Below are 10517 nucleotides of genomic sequence, written 5' to 3' on the forward strand. Positions count from 1 at the left end.
TAGCTCCTACCTCAGCTCGTCTAAATCAGCACAATCTAGGTTGATTTTTAAGTCAAATTTGGTGGATATCAAATTCATATTCCTAATAGTTTTCACACATTTGGTTAAAATTGTCTATGTAGTTTGTTCTCAATGTGATTTCATGTGTGCAACCTTTTTGAGGTAGTTTATTGAATACGTCATATGCACTGAGTATTTTACACAATTTTCACTATTGTCTCTCAATTTTTACCTCATAAACTATATAAAAATAAATATTAAATATTACACCTATATAAGCCACACTTTACTATTATAATCTGCATGTAAATCATATAATATTAGAAATATTAACTCTTAATTAGTTTTATTAACCCTAGCTATCCTTTCTTATCATCTCCATCTATATCTAATTAAATAAACTCTTATAAATTAGATAATTCATATTATCCCACCTAGCTCTCTTAAACTTAAATTCATCATATATAAATATTTCTCAATATCATTAATCTATATCTAATGAAATAATCTCTTCCTCACTATCATTAATATTCTCATCCCCTTTTTTCTTTATTTTTTCTCTTACATTCTGATAAAATGAATACTCCTATTAATTAACTTCTTACATATTATTAAGACAAAAATTATTTACTATCTAACTAAATCTTAATATCCATCAATATTATATCTGTCTTCATCTTATATATAACTTACTATTGATTAAATAAATAACCTTCCTATCTTATATTATGAATAGTATATTATTCTTTATATTTTATTGATATTATATACTTCTTCCACTACATATTATAATATCATCATTAATTATAATACCATTAATTCATTTCAATAACGTACTTCTTTATTATCTCCAATATTATAAAAATATATAAATAATATCTTATATAATCTCTCTCTTTCTCTAGTTCTCCCTCACACCATTTACTATTCCTTATTTATTATGCATTATCTTAATTCTCTCATTGTTTAAATACTTATACACCGATGCGATGTATACAAATCAGTGTTTATGCGGATGAATGTACGGGATGATGAGCTTGCCCAGCGGATAATGAGAGACGGATATCCAATCAATGAACGGCAGTGATCGCCTGATCGACTAAGGCGAAACTCAGTGAGGCAAACCCACAGCCCCCGAGCGTCAATAGGCCAATACACAGACAGTGCGTCACTACAATGTGATATGCATCCGTCTGTCTACCAGTCTAATCCGGTGAGTGCTCCGACGACCAAGCTGAGACGACGCGAGATATCCATTTCAGGACTGGGCTAAGAGAGGGGCGACTGGACAGAGATACGCTGGGACGGGACGGAGACCTTCAGATATACTTAGTGCCGGCGCCGCCCCAAGCGTCCAGAGCATGCTTTCCGGATGTGGTGTGATGGGATGGCGGGCCGAGTGTGTCAAGTCGGAAAAACGGCGGACGGTGCGAGTGCAATAACGCAGAGAGCGAGAAGAGATGCGGTGGCGCAAATAAAAGCAGCAGCAGAGCTGGCACAGGGCGTGGGCATGGCAGGCGCCGAGCCTGGCGCGGCAAGACAGCACCAAGGGTGGGGCAATACACGTAATCGTAGAAACCAAGTAATCGGAGCAATGTCGGGAATGAATCCAGTCCGTAGAGAAAGGAAAGAAAGATGAGATAAAGAGGAGAAAGAATGAGAGAAGGAGTGATCAAGTGATCAAGGAAACAAGAAATCAGAAATCAAAGAATCTCAGAAAATCAAATTCAAAAGAAGAAAAAGGAAAGAAGAAATCAAGAAAGAAGAGATGGAGAAAGGAAAAAGAAAGAGGGGGGGAGTGTGAAGAAAGGATGCGGGAGAAAGAGGAGACGAGGCGGAAAGAAAATCAAGAATGTTGAGTTGGAGAAAAAAAGCGATGGGAGGAAGGAAAAAGGCAAACAAGAAAGGCAAAGAAAGCGAACGGCGGAATCAAAAAAAATAGCGGTTGAAGGGTGGCAAAGAGGAAAAAGAAAGGGCGGTTGAAGAATCCAAGAAAGGAGGGTGGGGAATCAAGAAATGATGAAGGAAAGAGGAGGGGTGATCAAGAAAAAGAGATGAAGGAGGGAGGGGCGTATCAAGAAAAGAAAAGCCGAGCAGGGCGATCAGAAGGCAAACTTATGGGAAAGGAAGAAAGAGGGGAGAATGGGGAAGGAATGTGGAGGGTTCAAAGAAGGGGTGGAGGGGTGGATCAAGAACGAAAGGGGGGGGGTTAATGGAGGAATGGTGGGGAATGGAAAAAAGAAATGTGGAAGGTGGAAAGTGAATTGCAACAAACTAAAGAACTCTAACAACCAGGAGTTCCCAAGATCTGGAGCTCCTCCTCGGGCAGGGAGCAGCAGCAGGTTGATGTTTTGTCGGCGCGGCGCTTTGTATCCGAAGACTTCGCGACCCTCTCTCTCACCAAGGCCTCCTCTTCGGTCTTTGACTTTTCGACTTCTTTCCTCTTTCGGCGGATTCGAGTGTCTCGGCGGCGCGCCCTCGCGGTCTCTCGACCTGAGACGATGGCCTCGGGAGGAGGCGTGGGCGATGGGGTGGGGTGGCGTGGGGGTGGGGCACACTAAGGCTCTCACTCTCTCGATGAGGGGAGAGGCGGTGATGAAAAAAAAATTCAACAAGGGTTCCAAATTAAACTGTATCCTTATATATAGTTAGGTGCCAAGTGAGTGTGCGTGAGAGTGGCCGAACGCGATGCGGTTTGGCTTGGGCACAACCAAACAAAACAAAAAAAATTAAAAATAAAAAATGCGAGCCCAATAACATTGGCATAGTGGCCCAGTCCACGAATCAAAAATACAATACAAACACACATGAATATAAGTATAAAAAAATAAAAGTTCTTCGTATGGGTACACTTAAACTCGGGTGGCAACGTGAGCTGCTGCTTCGGGCTGGCTGACGACATCCCGTCGCGTCATCCTCGAGATGGTTCTTCGTCATCGTGGCGTCATCCTCGAGATGGTCCTCCATCAATACTTCCTCCCACTTACTAATCACTTATCTTCTACCATTTTCCCTATCTTTATTATTTTTGTTATTATTATTTTCACTTCTCCAACTCAACCTCTAACTAAGCTCTTTAATTGCCCTTAGTCTAATCCTAAATTCTCCATTAACCTAACTTAAGTATTAAATTCACAAATAAAGGCCAGTCCTTGTGGAGACGAGCTCTCTCCCACTATACATACATTTGAGTGAGGTTGCATAATTATAAGTTTTATTTTATTTGCATAAATAATTTTCAACGACAGTAAAATACATATGCAATTTGCTTTCATCACCCATCACCAAGTTTATGCACCAGCCCATATCAAAAATGTTTTGATTTTTTTATCCTAACTATCAATTTCCATTTGTAGTGCAGGATTTTATACTTCTTTGTAGTCGTTGACGAGAACTGGCCCACTTTGGATGATGGTGCGTTATAGTTATTTTATCCATTTAAGCACCAGGTGGCAAGCTAAATCACAGGACCATATCCAAAGAGAAATATGAAGAGATATATGGAGGATTATGCGGATTACAATCTAATTACGAGGGCTATTTCTAGGCAGGAATTACCTTAGCATTCATAGCCTTGATCTTCATTTCCTGAAGTCCCTCTTGGATACAAAGACATAGATGCTCAGGATCAGGGATGACCTCTTCAGCCACCAGGATCTGAAGAAACGCTTTGCCATTGTATGATATCATATGCACATCGATAGCCTGCGGTGAATGTGCCCATAAATGTCAATGAACCTCTCTCAATTCTCATTGTCTAGATAGATTGATAGAAATAGAAAGGGAAAGGGATATAATGAGAGATAGAGAGAGAGATAGAGAGAGAGAGAGAGAGAGAGAGAGAGAGAGAGAGAGAGAGAGAGAGAGAGAGAGAGAGAGAGAGAGAGAGAGAGAGAGAGAGAGAGAGAGAGGAGAGAGAGAGAGAGAGAGAGAGAGAGAGAGAGAGAGAGAGAGAGAGAGAGAGAGAGCGAGAGAGAGAGAGAGAGAGAGAGAGAGAGAGAGAGAGAGAGAGAGAGAGAGAGAGAGAGAGAGAGAGAGAGAGAGAGAGAGAGAGAGAGAGAGAGAGAGAGAGAGAGAGAGAGAGAGAGAGAGAGAGAGAGAGAGAGAGAGAGAGAGAGAGAGGCCCACCCCTGGTAGCATGCTAAGCGTAACTCCGATCCGGGTCACCAAGTTATTTGCAAATGCAATAGGATGTGAAGGACCCACGATGTTGGAGAGAAATAAGTTGGAGTTGCTACGGAAATTGTTGTTGAGAGTCTCCAATGCCTGTGCTTTAACGAGGCATTAGAAGCATTTATATTAGCAAAGTTTGAAAAAAATGGAGAAATTTAATATTGGTTTATTCAAGCGCACCTTTTGATCGAAATAGTTGCCTGCAAGGGCGTTGGATAAGTAGGAAAAGTGGGCTTCATATGATGTTTTCTTACGGTTAAGCATTGATCTGGCCTTCTTTACATAGCTTAATGGATTATTATTCTCTCCTTGCAGAGAAATTGGCAGCAGGAAATACCCAACTCTATTTCCCCATTTGATATCTTCCCCTCTTCTTATTGACCCAAATAGATCCTGACAACATGATTTGTTTGGAACTTTCACAGTTAAAACTGACATTAGAGTTGTCAAAGTGAACTAAGGAAAACATCTAGAACATAGTAGATGATTTTTTCAAAAGTCTAGTATAAATTTGTTGCCAAAAACTTAAATGGAGAACGAATAATACCATGAAATTGAGCATTTGAAACGTGATTTGTTGCATCAAATTTTCATCCGGCAAAACCTTGAAAACTTGATAAACAATTAAAAACTCTCCGGATACCAAGATAAAAAGGAACTAAAATGAATCTATCACATAAAATGAACATGAAACAAACCTTTGATCCCTCTCTCCTGAGATTAACCGCGACAATTCCACTAATGGCTACATCCTTCTGTGTCTCTGCAAACCATCAACAGAAAAATTATTGATCGTTCATCTTTATAAAAAAAACGAAGACTTCTATCTAACCTTTTGAGGCCTCGAGATTCAAATATTTTGACAGCCCAAATGAGACAACGCCGACGAATACATCATTAATTGTCTAAAAAAAAGTTGACCACATTAGGAAGGGGCTTAAAGTAATAATCAAATATCGCTAATCTTGCTTACTGCGTTGAGCACATTCTTGACTATCTTCATATCCTCCAGGCACAACGCAAGAGAAGACAGTTTAGTAGGGAAGGGATTATCAACTACCCCTCCAATACTTAGCGTTGTGTTCTCCTTTCTGCTCATTGTATGAGTTAAATACTTAACCGCGTAGGGGAACGTGCGACAGACTGCTTTCATCGTCCTCCCCACGCTTGCCACGCGTCGTCTTGCTCCGTCCACGATCGACGTCATCCGTTTTCGTCCCGTCTGTCCGTCTCCAGACAAGCTAAGAAGCTCGTTTGCAGGGTCGCAACCTGCCAGCAGGCAACATGTAAATTACTACAGAATAATAATAACAATAATTTCTAGAACGATCACGATAATGATAACCATAACGGTAACGGTAACGATAACGATATCGGTAATGTTAATGATTACGATAACGGTAACAGTAATGATAACGATAACGGTAACGATAACAATAACGATAAGGATAACGATAACAATAATGATAACGATAATGCCAATGATAATGCTAATGATAACAATAACGCTAACGATAATGATAACAATAACGTTAACAATAATGATAACGATAACGATAATGATAACAATAATGATAACGATAACGATAACGATAACACTAACCATAACACTAATGATAGTGATAACGATACAATAACACTAACAATAACAATAATGATACTGATAAACAATAACGCTAACGATAATGATAATGATAACGATAAAGATAATGACAACGACAACGCTATTGTCGGGTGTGGTCTCCGTCCCCTCTGTCATCTGTTCCATCATCCATTCCATCGAAGCCTGGAATGGAAAGAAAACAAAACTGCAGGCTGTGTGACAGATGACCAAGTAAAATGCTGCCCCATCCCATCCCATCTGCCCAATTCTGTCATCCATCCCTTACCATCATCAGTCATCCATCCTCACCTCGCACCGTAAAACAGAACTAAACTCTTCTAGAGTTTTGCTCCCTGGAACAGTAAAGTTAACAAAACTGCAGACTTTGTGACGGATGACCCACTAAAAATGCCACCCCATCCCATCTGCCCAATTCTGTCATCCATCCCTGGCCATCATCAGTCATCCGTCCTCACCTCAGACGGTAAAAACGGAACAAAAACTCTTCTAGAGTTTTGCGCCCTGGGACCGTGAAGTTTACAAAATTGCAGACTTTGCGACGGACGACCCACTAAAATGCTGCCCCATCCCACTCCATACTGCCCAATTCCGTCATCCGTCCCTTACCGTCATCAGTCATCCCCTGAGCTCGGACTGTAAAAAACAAACGAAAAATGCCGCCCCATCACATCCCCGTACGGCCCAATTCCGTCATCCGTCCCTCACCGTCATCAGTCATCCATCCCCACCGAAACTCCACTACTGTCAAGTTTCCCTCCCTGCCCCTTGGAAACTAAACCCAAAGCTCACAACCGTCATCCGTCCCGTCCAGCCGGGACGAACGGAAAACAGAACAAAACGGCAGACGCTGAAGACGGAGCCACCCAAGAAAGAGGTCCCATCCCGTCCCGCCCCGTCCCGTCCGGTGGGGGACGTAATCAAAATCGTCATCCGTCTTACCGGCGAGGAGAAGGGCGAGGAGAGAGACGCAGTCGCCGAGGGCGTGGTGGAAGCGCAGCACCACCGACCGCCGCCGCCGCGGCAGGACGTGCACTCGCCACAGCGGCGCGTCCCTCGTCATCGGTCCGGACGACGCCAGCGCCACCACGTACTCGTTCACGTACACCTCGTCCTCCTTCCCGTCGTCCTTCTCGTCCTCCTCCTCGTCATCGGCGACGACGTGGGCGTCCACGTCGATCTCCGGCAGCTCCTCCCACGCCAGCCTCCCCCTCCGCTTGGCGACCTGCGCGGCGAAGGACGACGGATGACGGGAAAAGGACGGAGGAGGGTGTTTTTTTTTCTTTGTTTTTTTTTTTGGTTACCAGGACGGAGCGGAGGCGGGGGCAGATGACGACGGATGACGAGACGGCGAGCTTCAAGGCGGCGACGTCGACCGGCTTCTGAAAGGAGAGGAAGCAGAGGATTTCGAGGTCCCAGTCTTGAAGGAGAAAGAGCCGCCCTGAAGGTGAAACTGGCTCTTTGTACAAGGCGCTAACTCCGCTACCCCTTCTTGCTTGTCCCATGAGAATTGATCAGGAATGCTCTCTCTCTCTCTCTCTCTCTCTCTCTCTTTCAAGCTCTCTCTCGGTCCCTCAATATCTCCAGGAGCCTCTTTATGAAACTGTATGGTCCTTCCAATATCGTCCTTAGATTATATCTCGTACTCTGCACTGCTTTTTCTCTCTCTCTCTCTCATACACGCACTCATTGAGTCATTATCACTTACTCTGATTCTCTCTCTTTCTCTATTAAAATATGTATCTCATTCCGTCTCGTAGTCACTCTATTTCTAAATCCATCGCCCAATTTATTAAAGATTTTGGTTCACTTTTAAAACCTGATTCGATCTTCCCTCTCGTAGTCACTCTCGCTGGGTCACTAGATGTCTAAATCCTGCACCCTCTTTATTGACCAACGTGATTCAGTTCTTGTATCGTTGTTTGATTCGATCTCTTCCATACATCCTCTCTCTCCTTTTCTCTCTCTCTATCCAGGACCTTCTTTATTGAAATATGTGATTCTATTTGATACTCTGTAATTCTTTCTCTCTAGCTCTTTTTGTTGCTCTATCTCGCTCTCCGGCACCCCGTCTATTAACCTGCCTGGCTCGTCTCCTATATCATTATTTGATTCGATATGGCACTCTGCACTGTTCTCTCTCGCTCCGTCGGCCACTCTTCTTCGCCTTCACATAATTCTCTCATTGATTTCCTACATCGTTGGTTGATTCTATCCCTACTTCACGCTGCTCTTTCTCTCTCTATCCTTCTATCCACCACCCTCTTTATTAAACTGTCACGTTTATTTTCTTTGTCCTCTTTATGAAACTATATCTTGTCCTATATACTGCTCTCTCTTCTTTTTCTCTGTCCTCACCGTCGCTCTCTCTTCTTCTCCAGCACTCTCTTTATGAAACTGTCAAGTTCAGTTCCCGTATCGTTGTTTGGTCCCATGAGTACTGCTCTTTCCCAGCATGCAATAGTGACGTTTTCCCGAGGTGCTGAGGGAACGAGACTTCTCACTTTCTCTATCCCTTTCAAAATCCATCTCTTTTCCTGGCCATTGTAGCCCACCGAAGACAGTTAAAATTTTTCTCGCCCATGATTTTTCCCCAATATAATCAGCGTCTTCCAATGGAATATGCTGTTCAATGAAGTTTTGGAACCTGGATTTTAATTGGAAAATCTCACAGGATATGGTAATAAAATATCCCGACCTTTTTATTTTTATCTCTGACATGTCCTGCGCGAGTACATCAAAGTTACCTCGATATTTACTGAAGACATGTGGAAGAATTCAATGCCGATTAAATGCTGTTAACATTTCATGACAGTCTCTTTGCAGAGAGTGAGACAGAGAGTAAGATGACGAGATGTAAGAAAACCGTAGGGGGCCCAAAGATGTGGGTGTTGAATTTTGTTGAGCGTTGCACACGAACGTGGAGAGAGAAGGTAGAGAAGAGAAGAGAGAGAGCTCTACGACAGAGAAGGAGAGAGCGGTCAAGAAGACATGAGAGAGTAGTTAGAATCGTAGTATTCCCCGCAAGTCAAAGTAGTACATGGTTTCTATTTATAGTCCTAAATAATAACAATATTTACGTTTAAGTTGTTCGAACGATCCAAGACGTTATAACACACTATAATGGCTCTATTGGATCATATCCTAACCGTCTATCTGTTTCCTGTCTAGATTGAATCCTAGCAGTCTATCTTTTCTTGTCTATATTGAATCCTAGCTGTCTATCTTTTCCTATATTTAATCCTAGCCACTAATTCTCTTAAAGAGTATAGGGTACATGTCCTTTTATTAGTAGTCTAATCTTAAAATAAGTCCTATTGGCCGCTGCTTGGTTGACGTGGCGAGTTGATGGCGAATACAACTCCTCAACAATGGGCACATTCCAACGGAGAGATTTTATCGTCCATTTTTTTAAAAGGGAGGCAGAGTGTGGATTCTATCTCGTTTGTGGATTCATACAAATATTAATCAATATGATGTAATTTGTGTTGGGATAGAATTTTTGCTGCCACTCCTTGGCAACACCAGTAGAGAATGGTGATGGGAAAGAACAAGGGAAGAAGAAGAAATGAGGAGTGTGGCAAATAATGACCAGTGGGACCCATCTATTTTTGGTCAAGACCACCTCCATAATCTCTCCCGTGATCTTGATGCTGTTCCCCACCAAAGTTCAACCTTTAAAGAGCTGTTGAAAATACATCGGCCAACTGATCTTCTGAGCTGACATGGTGTACAATGATTTTACCTTCTTCAGTATACACCCTGACAAAATGAAACCTTGTGTCGATATGCTTACAGAAAATATGGTAGACTGGATTCTTGCCACCATTAGTTCAGCAATCAACCTGACCGACCAATTCCCTAATATGCTGCCACAATCATGGATTTATACTTAGCCTCACAAGAAGAGAGAACAAAAATTTTTCTACTTCTACGATGATACTCTTACGTTCATCAAGGTCTCCAGTATGGTCACTATCATAATAATCAACCAAATCTTGTTCTTCAACCCCTTTATAATAGCATAGGTGATGCCGGACGTCGACACCGAGTATGATGGTTCAGTGCCGATAAATGATGGTGGTATCGAACGTCGACAGTGTCATCGTCCGACGGATAAACCCTAACGAGTAGATGTAACTACTATGCTGGAATGAATGTCCTAAGTGTCGTACGTGCAGGCTCTGATCCGAGGGAGGTGCTGAGCTCCAAGCTTGGACGGGGTCGCCGGGTGACGGCGACAGTGGCCTCTCGAACCTTGTCGGAGTGACGAAGGCATCTACAGCTGAATGGATTCTATCCGTAAGGCTCGCACGTAACGGACAAACTCATCCGCACTAGTAACAAACTCACATGTCATAGTTTTCTCTCAATTTGTCTCTCTCACCTACCTAGCCCGAGCGCGGTGGAGTCGAGACAAACGAGTACTATAAACGGTAATTAAACGAGCGACGGGAGAGGACGGCGTACCTCAGCAGCGTGTGGCTCATCGTGCAGGGCTTCATCGACGTCGTCGGCGATTCGGAGCGGGTGGGGCGAAGATTCGCTGGAGAGATCACGGCGGCTCGATGAGCATTGTGCTGGAGTTGTACGTAAAGGTCGGAGGAGAGGAAGACGAGGGAGGCAATATGATGGATATATATGTGGCCGGCAAGCCAATCATACATTCCACATCTCGTTCCATATTCATTAATAGAACATATTCATTATAATGCACGTGTGA

The 10517-nt window shown here is 42.9% G+C and overlaps 1 protein-coding gene across 1 annotated transcript; it reads right to left on the bottom strand.

Moving 5' to 3' along the window:
- Positions 1–3450: 3450 nt before the first annotated feature.
- On the bottom strand, positions 3451–7408 carry LOC144713219 (wax ester synthase/diacylglycerol acyltransferase 2-like). Its single transcript, XM_078587741.1, has 8 exons — positions 7099–7408; positions 6737–7019; positions 5147–5442; positions 5006–5078; positions 4872–4936; positions 4354–4566; positions 4129–4266; positions 3451–3705 (listed from the first exon to the last, which is right to left on the bottom strand). The coding sequence occupies exons 1-8, from the start codon at positions 7297–7299 to the stop codon at positions 3544–3546; spliced, it is 1431 nt and encodes a 476-aa protein (XP_078443867.1). The 5' UTR covers positions 7300–7408; the 3' UTR covers positions 3451–3543.
- Between the last annotated feature and the right edge of the window lie 3109 nt (positions 7409–10517).

This window comes from Wolffia australiana, chromosome 15 (genome assembly GCF_029677425.1).
Source record: "Wolffia australiana isolate 7733 chromosome 15, ASM2967742v1".
NCBI lineage: Eukaryota > Viridiplantae > Streptophyta > Magnoliopsida > Alismatales > Araceae > Wolffia > Wolffia australiana.

Bases quoted from the DNA above. Each gene is read 5' to 3' on its own strand.
- LOC144713219 (XM_078587741.1), bottom strand. From the start codon at position 7,299: ATGGGACAAGCAAGAAGGGGTAGCGGAGTTAGCGCCTTGTACAAAGAG. The intron at 7,020-7,098 runs GTAACCAAAAAA...TTCGCCGCGCAG, and splicing joins CCCGCCTCCGCTCCGTCCTG to GTCGCCAAGCGGAGGGGGAG. The intron at 4,567-4,871 runs GTTTGTTTCATG...TCATGTTGTCAG, and splicing joins TCAGGAGAGAGGGATCAAAG to GATCTATTTGGGTCAATAAG.